This window comes from Choristoneura fumiferana, chromosome 21 (assembly GCF_025370935.1).
Source record: "Choristoneura fumiferana chromosome 21, NRCan_CFum_1, whole genome shotgun sequence".
NCBI classification, from domain to species: Eukaryota; Metazoa; Arthropoda; class Insecta; order Lepidoptera; family Tortricidae; genus Choristoneura; species Choristoneura fumiferana.
Window position 1 is genome coordinate 4,814,097 of NC_133492.1, and position 14,044 is coordinate 4,828,140.

At 38.0% G+C, this 14,044-nt stretch overlaps 1 protein-coding gene across 1 annotated transcript; it reads left to right on the plus strand.

The window, feature by feature from the left end:
* The first annotated feature begins 314 nt into the window (after nucleotides 1–314).
* LOC141439648 (uncharacterized) lies at nucleotides 315–732 on the plus strand. Its single transcript, XM_074103970.1, has one exon. The coding sequence runs from the start codon at nucleotides 361–363 to the stop codon at nucleotides 730–732; it is 372 nt and encodes a 123-aa protein (XP_073960071.1). The 5' UTR covers nucleotides 315–360.
* The last annotated feature ends 13,312 nt before the right edge of the window (nucleotides 733–14,044 follow it).

Consider the following 14,044-nt stretch of genomic DNA (forward strand, 5'->3'; position numbering starts at 1 on the left):
TTTTTTTCTCATAATACTGACCACCCGTGATTAATCCCTAGTTCACACGATAATAAATGCAGATGAGACCAACTGGTTTAATAACTGCCTATTTACTGTAGCATCGAAGAGCCCCAGGTTGTTTATAGGTAAGTATCTCGAAATATAGACGATAAAAACGAATTGTATTCCTTAGCAGTTCGCATTATTAAAGATGAAGCCAACTTCTTCGTGCGAACCAATGAAATACAATATGGGTAAAGTGAAGACACTCCCACCGCCTGAATGTTATTAGTAGTTATAATCTTTATTCATATTAAATTGATTCCATCAAAAAGAACGAAACCCGGGTGGTGAAATTAAAACAAAGTAAGATTCAACATGACTTCTACAAAGTTCAACGTTGGTCTGGGCGATGACGCGAGGAGCTCCAGCAGGGTGCTGCGCCCCCCTGGCGGCGGGCACACTGACATCTTCGGGGGAGACCCGGAGCCACCGCGCGGCCGCCGCCTCAACCCTGCTGCTGCTTCCGCTACTTCTCTGGGGGAATACAACAGGCAACCGGCTAACGGCACAACTCCGAGCCAGAACGGTGGACAAGAGACGCCCGCCTCGACGCCGGAGGCCGCTCCGGAGGCCACGATCGAAGCACCGGCTCCCGAGCCAGCCAAGGCCGAGCCCGCCAAAGCCGCCCCAGAGGCCCCGAAGCGCGTACGTGTCCCTCCAGGAGGCTTCTCCTCGGGACTCTGGTAAAACTGGTTTCGTGGCGTTAATTTCTTCTCGCTGGGACCATATTTAGGCTTATTAATTTTGAACGTGCCTTTGCGAAGTGAATTTTCGGTTTAGTTTTGGCCCAGGTATTGAACGGTGGTTCCGTGCTAGATTTTTTAGCGTTTCCGCTTCAGCCAAAACAATTGGCCTTGTATAATCCTCGCAGAATGCAATTCTAATACTGAACAATTAACATTCGGTACTAGTATTATTTAGGAGATTACTTCATATTTAACCCTCGCGATGTCTAGCTTGCGTCGGAGCATTTCGCTAGCCAACTCTCTATTAGAATTATTTCTATCGTCACAAAAATTTTAGCAACTCTTAAGCATTTTGGCCAAAAACGTATTTATAAATGTTTACATTTGGTTCCGTGCTCACAAAACTTCAAGTTTTAAGCTCGCAGAGCGAACATTCCCGAATTTCTAGCTGAGATGACAAGTCTGATAGTTTACAAAATACTTGGTATGGAGCCCTTAGTTATCGTTTCTATATTTAGTGTTTTATGGAATCTTTAAAGTTTTGAGCTTTGAGTTCAGCTAAGACTGACTTGTGCCTCCACGTTGACGTTAATGTACTTAAACTTTAAAGGTTAGGCTCGGTTTGCAGTTAGTTTTTATTATAATTGATGGCCTACGGCAAGGAATGCGATTATGTATATTGATAATTATAATTGTATTTTTATATGAATTAAAACGACGTAAAATGTAAAAAAAGGAAAATCTTTCAAGTATCAAACCCCTTTTCCACTCTATACAGGTGACATTTCTTGAAAAAAAAACTCCGAAAAAGACTCGGCGCCAGTCAAGAGTGCCATAACTAATGTCACAAGTATATCCGTTTACAGGAAAGCCACTTTAACTCGGCATCCCCCAAAGCTCTTCCAGCATTAACTTAAGGCATTCTTTTGCACAATTTGATGTTTTATGCTATGGTGTCATATCTCCCCCACTTCCCCTGTCACTCTTCATTGTCGGACAACTCTCTTTTACTTACAGCAATTGTGTTTTGAGAGCATTCTGTTTATTGGTTTAATGGTTTTTTAAGAGGTATCTTTAAGATGTCACTTTTTTTTGGAAAATTAGATACTTACCTACTGCCCTGAAGGGGAATAGAAAAAATCGCAAAGTAAAAATTTAATCATCATCATCATCATATCTACTATTAAAGGTTGACTGGTAGAGATCCCTTAAAGGGATAAGTCCGCCTTTGTACAAGTATCTAAAAGTTTGTCAATTGTGTTTTGTTTCTTTTATTTTGTACAATAAAGAGTTTACATACATACATACATGCATATCATCCGTAGGACGTCCACTGTTGGACATAGGCCTCCCCCATAGACCTCCAGTTGCTTCGGTTGGAAGCGGCCTACAATTACATCCACCGCAAGTCTGCGGCTTTTTACCAGGTCATCCGTTCATATCGTTGGTGCATGTCCTATGCTGCGCTTGCCAATCCTTCTTCATTCAAGATTTTTAAAAAAGCTAAAAAAATCGAAATCCATCAAAAAGTCAGCGAGTGAGCGAGCCAATACGCTTGCAGTGCAGCTAGTCTCTATTTCGTCATTAATAGTTAACCCATGCAAATCAGGGCGAGCAACCAGTTTTGAGTAGAATATCCGTTGAATAACTTGTAATGAAACTTACTTACCCATTTAACACGAAGTAACATGAAGTATATGGGACTAGAGCCTGAAATAAACGTTAAATTATTATAAATTATTATTATTTATTTAATTTTGTTTAAATATCACGAGTTCTATTTATGAGACATTAGCTTTTGCCCGCGGCTCCGCCCGCGTGGTATTCGGTTATCGCGCGCTGTTCCCTCGGGAACTGTGCATTTTTCCGGGATAAAAAGTAGCCTATGTCACTCTCGGTCCCATAAACTATCTCTATGCCAAAAATCACGTCGATCCGTCGATCCGTTACGGCGTGAAAGACGGACAAGCACACTTTTGCATTTATAATATTAGTATGGATATGGATTGTACAGTCACCCTCATTAGGTGATATCTGACACAGCATGTGAAATTATCTGACAATCCTACCGGCCCCAGAAATAGACTCATACCTATTTAATCAGATATTTTTGCGCGTTTTGTTGTGTCAGATATTGTCCTGTTAACTATACTCGTACATACCTATAAACATGAGACAAGTTGATTTCACAGACTACTGCGGCACCACCCCAGGGGTGACCAAGTCGCAGGTGTCTCATTACGGCGGCCCGCGGGCCACAACTTTTTGTTGAGGCCCACTCGAAAGCCACCCTGCTACCTTTATGATTATGAGGGTATGAAACTTTTTACTGTGGGTACATTTAGGCATGGCTCAAATGTTTTAAGGACGGCGAAAGATACAGTTATGCACAGGCAGTGGCGTGACGCTGTGGCATTAACAAAACCAAATGGTTATTTATTTTTTTATGCTACGGGTGACACTATTAACCTGACGTACAATACCGACATGACGTTTTGTGGCACGCCCATAGAAAGTCTTGTCAGTTCGACACCAGTTTGTATGGGCGTGTACACGAAATATCGGGTCGATATTAACCGTGCCAGTAAATAGTGTCATCCAATGCTACCACTCCTGCAAAACAGCTATCTAGTGTGACGGCGCCAATCATGGACATATTAAGCACAGTAGTACCCAGTAATAGACAACAAGGATTCAATGTCTTATAGCTCACCACTCATGAACTTTACTAATTATGATCATGAGTTATTTGATCATTAATGTTATTAGTTTAAAAAAAGTAGTTTCCGCTTCTTAAGATTTTGGTTAACAAAAAAGAAACATTATTGGTTCTTGTCCATGAGTGGTGCCGTCACCTAAATCTGTGCGACATACTATATTTTATATTGTAGGCAGTGGGGGCACACTTAAAACGTCACCTTTTCACGTACACACCAGCGCCTCTGGCGACAAAATGATAGCACTAAATTGACAAATGTGTCAAACGTGGTCTAGAAAAATTCAGTCTGTCCGCCATTTTTCCGCTGTATGTTGGCTGTCTGGCTTTCGCGGATGATTTTTAAATTTATCTGGATTTTTGCTGTTTTCTTAAAGTTGTATTCCATTGCTCGGCTTGGGTGACCAAGTGAAGTGAACACCAATAACTTCGTTTGCTTTCCGGCCTCGCGATGTAATGCAACTTGCGCAATTTTCTTACAGGTCTAAACTGGGCTTTATAGACGTTAAGCTTGTTGTGTGCGTTCATGTACATGTGTGTGTTATGTCAGATTTAGTTCTTCAGCTAGCTACCAGATAGCGCTTGTTACTGTACTAACCTCTTGTGTCCGTTGGTTCGATGCTGGCAGCATAGTTCCATTTTTGAATAATAATATGGAACGGACGCAAGGGTGTTAAACAGAAGACTTGTATCCGAGCTGCCAACGTAGGAACTTGAATTTGAAATACATACGAAAATATCCTAAAGAAGTGTTTTTTTATTGGAAGGAATAGTTTAATAGGAAATATTAGGATAGTGGACCGTCCGTCCACTACATTACCATACATGCAAATTTTACCATAGAGTTGGCACTCTTTTTCTATATTGGTACTAATACTCTTTGATTGTAGGTACAGGTACGTAACTTCCTCCGTGTCCACCATAATATCACACTAATCCGAACACCACACCATCACTGAAAAAAAGGATAGCTGAACTAGTTAGCCTACTTGACGTTTAGCCAAAATTTACTAATTAGGAAACATAATAATGCTAAAATTGAAAAACTTATTTTTAAAGACATTACACAACTTTAGTAGGCCTTAGTTTTGTAGTTACGATTAGTTGTTTTAAGTTAGTTGTTGCGAACAACATTTCTTTTGTTACTGTTAGCAAATCTTTTTTTTTCAATGCACACAACCCCATCACCGCTCCAATAACCCCAGAAATCCCGGAGGGTCCTCAAAAATTAACAAATAATGTCTGTTAAACTCTAACCCTATATTTATTGCGGCAACTTCGGCAATCTTCGACTGTTTCTTAATCAATTAAGAGGGGAGAGGTTTTAATACGGCAAACAGTAACTTCGCTTAATTTACAAACTTTCCAATTACTTTTGTCTGAAGGATTGTAATATTGAATGTTTCTATCTCATTTCAGTATTTTGAGTATAAAATAATTAAGTTGTCATCACTCAATATATGAAAATAACTTAAATCGTATTAAACTGAACCTAACAAAATTAGAAAGAATAAAAAATAAAACATTTATCGTAACCAGCAGGGCTACTACGAAACTCGAAACTCGAAGTTCGTGTCGTGCGGTCCCTCTGACACTTATACTATTTAATACGAGAGCGAGAGGAACGGTTAGATACGAACTTCAAATTTCGAGTTTCGTAGTAGCCCCGCTGAGGCCATGTTGCCTAACGTTTCTGACGCTCACGCTCGCAATCAAATGTCAGTTTTTGTATACGAAATTCCAAAAACCGAAGTTCTTATCGTACCATCCCTCTCACTCTCGTATTAAATAATATTAGTGTCAGCGGGACGGTAGGATACGAACTTCGATTTTCATTCTTCGATCTTCGATGATCATTGCCGAAGCATAAGATAGTAAAAGAAGATGAGATTTAGAAGATTTTTTATTTTGTTAAGTTTTTTTTTGACAAACCGTGTTTCAAAATAGCTAGTACAAAATGTAGACTCTATATTAAAGTAACCTATCACTGTCAAATGATAATAAAACAAAACAATAACACCGAAATGCCGCTTCAGTGCGTCAGGTGTCAATAATTGTCCCACCGCAGCCAAAGGGTTATTCCATCCCCTGCAAAAGAGTCCATTTACAACCCGATTTCACAACCAACGTAACCCTTCACTTACTAACAATAGGGTGCAATTTCCTTTATTTCGAGGGTATGTGACAGATTTTGCCCGCCATATCACGGTGACCTGTGCTTAGATGTCAGTGCTAAGAAAAGACTGGTCAGCTTAGGTTGGTAGTTAGCTTTCTTAATACAAATTAAAGTTAATGGCTAGAAATTATAGCGCTGTAACAGCATCACGATTTATGAAGATAATCCCGGTTTGTGTTTAATAAGAGCTTTAACAATGGAACATTTTTAATGGCTTCTTATCTCCAAGGATAGCACTTAAGTATACGTACTTAAAGTACAGTCTGGTTTAAATAATAACTTTTAAGCAAAAAAATATCAAAAATATATGAACACGACTTATTATTAACGGCGTAGAAGCGTGTTTAGATATTTTTGGCTGAATTTTTCTAGAAGTATAAGAACTCAACTGTACTTGGCTACTAGGCATCATGCACAAATATCTGTGTACAAAAATCAAGTCCGTAGTTAGTAAATATTAGAAAATATTGTATATATTAACTTCAATCAAACAAAAAATTAGAAAGATGAAGTACGTCAAATTTCGGAAGTGTGGGTGCTAAAGGGGTAAGTAATACGAGATAAAAAGAACTTATTATATAATTATTCATAATATATACGCTCACTTTATATAAACTCGTTTAGTATAACGTACGAAATAATGAACGAAAAATATAATTTAAAAATATCAAATTTTATAAGGTATACCGTTGTTTATATTATAAATAATATCAATTGATATAACAATCAAAGCATATAATGTTCATAGCACCTAAGATTTAAAACTTATAATTCATTAAAAACTTTGATGCTAACAAAAAAACAAGCAAGCCATTCTTTTTTTTTGCTCTGTTACAAAAAAAACCCTGACATCGAAGCTACGCTTCGCTCCCGCCTTAGCCTTCTGAACCTGACCTATCCAAGTCGCTTCTGCCCAATTTCGTCTTGCTCGCTCGCTTTGCTCGCTCGCCGCCACACAATTTAACATTTACTTACACACATTATTATAAATCATGAGTAATATACCTATCTATATTATATACCTACCTATATACCTAATATACAATGTTAAAATAAAGTAGTCTATATAAATCATATACAAATTGAAGTTATATAAAAATAATCTTATATAATGTAAGCTTTATAGGTTAAAACATTATACTTTTTGTTCTTTAACGTTCATTATATATTGTGAACGTTATTAATGTGAAATTAGATATTTTGTAGTTATATCTCGTGGGACGCACCCGTACTAAAGTAGTGAAGTGACGCGTAACATTAACTGGTTCTTTCTTCATTTACGAAGCTACGAAGCCACAGATAGACAGACAAACAGATAGACACTGGCGTTAAACTTATAACACCCCTTTTTGCGTGGAGGCGGAGGGGGTTAAAAATGTCGCTCAACCGATGAAATTTATCATCAACTATAAAAGCGGTCGTTAATTCCCGAAACTGTTGCGACCACACAGTTTACGGGGCTGTCCTTTATCGCAAAGGTCGGGCAAATGTCGCGGCCTTTAGCTCCCAAGGGACGACATACTGTGCTACACACTGTGCTGCTTGCGACTGCGCCGTTTAGTGTTGTCTCTAAAGCTTTGGTTTCCTAGGACAAGCGGTGCTGTCATTATAGCCACCGTAATAAGCGGTGAATGACGTCACTAGAACTACAAAATACAGATAGTTCAGAAGTCAATCTCCTGTATGTAAGGTCAATGTGGCCAAGACCGGCATACTTCATTTTTTTTTTACCTCGGAGTGATCTAGCTGCGTTAATTATTCACCTGCGTTAACACTTGTACTTGCATACGATGAAGAATTTCATAAATAATAGTTAAGCTATAGAGATAGATCATTTTATTCACAAATGAAGCAAAAAAATAGTATTTTCTAAAATTCGGCGAGTAGACGGACTTCCCGTGTAGTTTAAGGTAAGTCCGTCTAGTAATGATATCGGCCATACTATGGGTCCTTATATGTAAGTATGCGAATCCTCAAAAAAAATGAAACAAGACAATGAAAAGTGTACTTTAAACGTGTTAACATAAGGCTTAGATTCGGAATAAACACAATTTTTCTTATTCAAAGGCAAGTCCGGCATATATTACGTAAATGGGGTGGTAAACCTTTTTTGGCAAAAAAATATATAATAAGTACTTACTTATTTATAAGGTTTCCCAAATAAAGGATCAATTGAAATTATAAAATGTATTTTAATAGTTTAATTTTTAATTTACTGAGATCAAAGAGGGTCACCTAGCACTGATAGTGCAAGCTTTGCTTAGTTTGGGGCTAATATTTATTTGATTATTTATTTATTTGATAGGTATTTTTAATTTATATTTTCGGTGACATAGTGCCACAGCATAGTGCTGAGGGTGAGGGACACATTTCCGTACTAGTTTCAAGATCAAAATGCCTTATGAAATCGTAATAATATTGAAATCGTAAAAAGAGTTGGTAACTTCTGATTCAAGGGAAGTTCGGCATATGACGGACTTGCCTTGTACATAGTAGACGGACTTTCCAACTTAACGAAATTTTATTGTGATAAATGATGGTACGTATAATTACAAAAGTAAGCCATTTTCTGATAAATTAAACACAGAATAAAGTTAACTGGTTCTTATATTACTTCTGTAGTTACTTTCTGGTGCAAAATCTTGTCACGAACTATTTTTAACAATTTTGTTAGCAGAGACCGTCGCACTATCATTTCGAGTTCCATACATGCAATTACTTGTTTAGGCGGATTGCTCTGAAGTTCGTTGTCACAGCGCCATCTGTTTTAGAGTGAGGGAACAAGCGCGACAAACTGCTTTATATACTGGACGCTAAAGCAGGAACCGCTTTCAAATTCAAAAGTTATAACGTGTTGACGGACTTGCCTTGTAGACGGTCTTGCCCACATTGACCTTACTTCACTTTTCATACCTACGCTCGGCGGTCGCTCTAAGGTGGTCAACTGTGGCTTATGCACCAAAAAAACTATCGTGGTAGTCGCACTCTTATCCAGTTTGATTTATTGTTGAGAATGAAACGGGAAGAATGGAAAAATAAATTAATAACTGAAATATTTTAAGTTTAATGTCATTGTTATATTATAAATTTGTTACAGAAAATATCTTGCGACGATTTCGTTATTGGCGAAATTCACGATTATTTTATTTAAACAACCGTCCACTGAACAGTTATTATAACTTTTACAGACGCGTGTCTCAGCGGATGGCACTCGCGCTCGCACTGGTCCCAACCGGCCCGAGATACCGTGTCCGTGAGCAGTGTCTATGTGTGCGTTGCTCGAGCGCACTTGTATGGAGATTGACTTCTGAACTATCTGTGTTTTGTGCTAGAACGTTTTCAATGTAAACAAATGGCGCGGTTTCCTAGAGAGCGGGTCAATTACCGCTCTCTAAGAGGAGGAGGAGGAGGAGGAGCGGTATCAATTACGACCGCTATATGACGGCACCGCTGATCCTAGGAAACCAAAGCTTAACAGCAATAATAGTGTTTAACGAACCCAATAGCCTAGTGGTTAGAGAACCTGACTACAATGTTTGAGGTAACGGGATCAATCCCCGGCTGGGGCAGATAATTATGTATTCATACGTAAAACTATGTTATGGAGTCTTGGGTTTTTAATGTGCGTTTAAGTTCGCAACCATCTATTTAGGTAAGTATGTACTTAACCCATTGTCTAATATCCATCCTTAACACAAGTATTGCTTACTTACATTAACGAATAATTCCTAAAGTCAGTTTGAAAGGGAAAAGAAATGTTGTCAAGCAAAAAAATCTAGGTTTTTAAATATTCGCCAATGTTCTAATTAGTCGTGTCTAGGAATTATTGGTTAGGTACACATAAATAATTATTATTTCTGTGGTTAGGTAATGGTGTGCCTGTCATCGTCATCACTACACTGAGGTCGTATTGTCTAACGTTTTTATACTCGCAATCGCAATTAAATGACAGTTTTTGTATGCTAAAACTGTCATTTAATTATGATCGCGAGTGTCAGAAACTTTACGCAAGACACTCTGGAATTTGTTATAAAAAGATGAAAACAACGTGCAATTTTTTAAGTCCACCTCCGTTCTAATGAACAAGCGTATTTTGAAAATGGACTGTGTTCGAAATTTAAACTGTCCGACCGTATCCCCCGAGCTCCGATGACGTATGACACCCGCGAGGGTGATCAACTTGCAACTTCCCGCCAAATTCTCTTACACGTCAATCAGGGGAAACTACCCTGTATTCGGCGACTACTAGGGTACCCGGGTAAAATTTCGCGGGTAAAAATAAAGTTGTGTTGCAGAAAACATGACGAATTTGTTGTCATAGCATAGGGCTGTGGTATTTATGGAGTGTGTGGGTGTTATGGCGTTTGTAATGGAAACACCATACCTGTATTATCCTGAGAAATGGGTGCTGTACGGTAAATTTTAGTTGATCCTTTTACGTTTGAGTGTAACTAATGCAAGACGCAGAGGCAGTGACAAACCGAGATTTAGGGGTCCAAAACACCTGTGATGCGTCCGTTTTTTTTTTTATTCTATTGGATGGAAAACGAGCAAGTGGGTCTCCTGATGGTAAGAGATCACCACCGCCCATAGACACCTGCAACACCAGGGGGATTGCAGATGCGTTGCCAACCTAGAGGCCTAAGATGGGATACCTCAAGTGCCAGTAATTTCACCGGCTGTCTTACTCTCCACGCCGAAACACAACAGTGCAAGCACTGCTGCTAAGTTTTTGTATGCTTTGGAACCACGCCTAACATAACGACATTTCCCGCAATTTTGAGAAAAAAAAATTGGGTTCAGTAATTTTCAGATTTTTAGGGTTCCGTTCCGTAGATACTTACTCAAGGTGTCAAACGGAAACCTATTGTTGTCACGCACGTTTCTGTCTGTCTCGTTTACTACTCGGATTTTTAATTTACACTGTATGTTTATGCATCTTATTGACCCAAAGTCAAGAAACCCTTGGCTTTACGCAAATCGCGTAAGCCAAAAAAAAAACTAAGAAACAAAACGCAGCATAAGAGTCGAGTAAGGCCACATGCCGTAATTACAATTAGGGCAATCATCGGATGGGTTGGAGCCGGGGCGCTAACGCAATAACGGTGATGGATCGCGCCTGCCCCCGCGGCGGTCGTGTCAAAAATATGAAAAACAACAAGAACAGTCGTAGTCGTAACACCATATAACAAATATCCCATGACGAGACTCTAATCAAATTAAGTATTTTAGCACAGAAAACCGTTAACTTTTCAATTAACTGTCTAATTTCATTTTAAGATGCTTATGCCTAGTTATAGTCCTTTTATAGTCAGTTGAGTTTGCGGATAGAGACGTCATAGCTGTCATAGGTGTGTCAGACAAAATACAAGTGTGTCTCTAACCATGGGGCTTTGCAGGTTCGATTTGACTGAATACTGAAATAAATTAATAAGATGTTAATACTCTTAAATATATGTAGAATATTTTTTAAGACGATAATTGACCTCTCATGTTGCTGTGCCCTTGCAGGGCGTCACATGTGACTAATACCGAATTGTAACAACTGCTATGTATAAATATGCTAGGCAATGAATGAATAAATAAATAAATACTCGCGTAACTATGCTTCTTTTATTCTGCCACTTTTAGAAAACATGACCGGTGTTCTATTTATTTTTTCATACAGATTAAATATTAAATTCATTACAATATTAAATTAATAGGAATTTTTGACAGATTCATAAATGTTTATCTTAAAGATTCAAGTCATTTAAAAACCCTCGTACCAAGGAAATTCCCTGTACCAGTGAGGCAGCGATAACACCGTCATTATGCCCGATTCGCTTATATAACGATTTACTCTGAGGACCAAATAGTTCAGTTATGTGAGTAGAATCGAACCACTGAAAGTGGAACTACAGTGTACCAACATACTTGCAACGAAAATTATTTTCCCAAATTTACTCACATTCTAACAACTGGCCATAAAAACATGAGAAAAAATAAATTCTGAGTTTTTTATCGTGACAACATCGGCTTCCGCAAATGTCAAATTTTAAAAACGATAAAGCGTTCGGTTCGGATTCACGCACGAGGCTCCATTGTCGTGACAACTAAAGGGTTTTTCGAGTGTACTTTTCAATTTGCCATCACTGCCGACGCGTGGGGCGTGGGTAGAGTCGCTTTATTTAATTTTATATTTGTAATTTAAAATGCTTGAGTGATTAAAATGTTTGTCCGCATTCGTGATACTGTCACACCAATCTTCTTATTTCATCAGACTAGCAACTTCGTGTTAAGTGGGCCGCAAATAAAATCGAAAACTTAACTGGAGTTTTTACTTAAAACTCAGCTTAAATTGAAACCATAATTGGTAATTAAGCATTAGCGTCTAGAAATTATCTATTTACAGAAAAAGATTCTGTATTTTTTTGAGGAATTGGTAATAAACTCATAGAGTCAGATATGAATCATTTATTAACAAGGAACAATTTTTCTACTTGAATAGGTATAGGTAGAGTCATTCACGATAACGCGCGTCGTGGTTCTTATTACAATGTCACGCAATGTCGCGTCTGCGTGGATGGCACTAAGTATAATACTACTCCAAAGCTTCCACTGTTCTTGGTCAAATCAAGTTCGTGTAATAGTGGGACTTTTTTTTTCAATGGTCTGTTCAAAAACCGTACAGGGCGCAGCGGAAATGAAACCGAGCATGTTGCGATGGAATCGTCCGAACTATTGTGATGGGCGAAACTACGTGAAACGAAACGCATCTGTCAAACGAGGCGGGAATTTAGAAAAAAATAATCAGCGAGAGTCGAAAAAAGAATGTAATGTAGGTGGGCTAATGTCCTCGTAGCCAGTATTAAAAATAAGGCGATATAAATTCTTTAAATAGGTACTCAAAGCGTCTTCATTAAAAAGTAAAATTAAATTACACAAATTATAAAATTCAGACTTGTTTGGTATTAACTTGTTTTTGTGACAGGTTTTTTAATATAAAACTTAACTTCTGAATAAAAATACCAATACGTCGCCGCTACTATTATTAACAAGGATTCGTATGGGACCCTCGAAACGCAGGGACACGCATCATAAAAATATGACACGTACACAGAACAAAATTGGTAAAAGGATTTCGCAGTTCCACAAGGGAGTGTATTGGGCCCATAACAATATGTGTAGTACAGTAGGTAGTTGTTACCATACTACACCATAACTTTTTGTTGTTAGATTTGGAACTTTGTGTTAAGCGTTTTGGCGTGGCGTTTTGCTTGGGAAATTTTTCAATCGGTTTCTCGCTCACGTGCATACGTTCGATGAAATGAATAAATTTATTGCTAGATCGTTCTTGCTTAAACTTTTGTATTACTTATAGTTCATAACAGTATATTTTTAATATTTTTTGATTGGGTGATAAATTCAGAAAGGGTCTATATTGTATATAGTATATACAATACAATGCAGATCGTAGAATAATTGCTGCATCAATATTTTTTGCGGTTCCTCATACTACAAAGCTCTATGATAAACACGCGTCGTTTGCGCTTAAAAATACGCCTTGTGTATAGGCCCTATGACAGATGCTACCTGCATTTTTCCATAACAAACATTTTATAATCCGATTAAAAAGCATAAAGTATTCTTGTTTCGTTGTAATTAAGGCCATTAGGTGCCGGAACATGGCCGCCCGGTTTCCGTTTCCGGGAACTTTTTAATTTTTCATTTACGCTCTGCGATTTCAATTTTTCCTTTTAATTCCTCATTAAACTTGGTCACGGTTTGCTCCCGGCGTTTTAGGAAATGGGAAAAATTGCGACAATTATCATGTTGATTGATGATTGTTTTGTAGGGAGTTTATTGTTGTATGAAGTAGAGTAGTAGATATGTAAATCAAGTCATACTATATCTTCGCTAGTATGTGGTAGGTACAATCACGGTACATGGTACAGTAGGGTTCCATTTTTAGCACAAAAAGTTTTTGTACTTAAAAAAAAAATTTTAGCGCATTTTTTTTCCTGACTACAGTCACCAGCGCGAATAATCTGTCAAAACAACTCGTGCATAAATATCTGATACGACTCTTATTTCTAGGGCCGGAAGGACGTGTCAAATATTTTTGCATCTGAAGGATACCTACCTATGTCCAACAGTGGATTTCCTACGGCTGATATGATTGTCCAGCAGTGGTGTAGCGGTATAGCACACGGCACGGAATGCCGAGGACCTGGGTTCGATTCCCAGTGCTGGTCTTATTTTTCTGGTTTTTCTGTGCATCTATATTTCAGTTTGTATTTTCAATTTAGGTTTTACGGGATGACCGTTAAAGTAAACATTTGGAATTGAAATAAAAAATACAAAAAGATTCCAAAAAAACAATCTTAATTTGATATGATTATGATGATGATGATGATTATGATGATATTTATTAAAAAA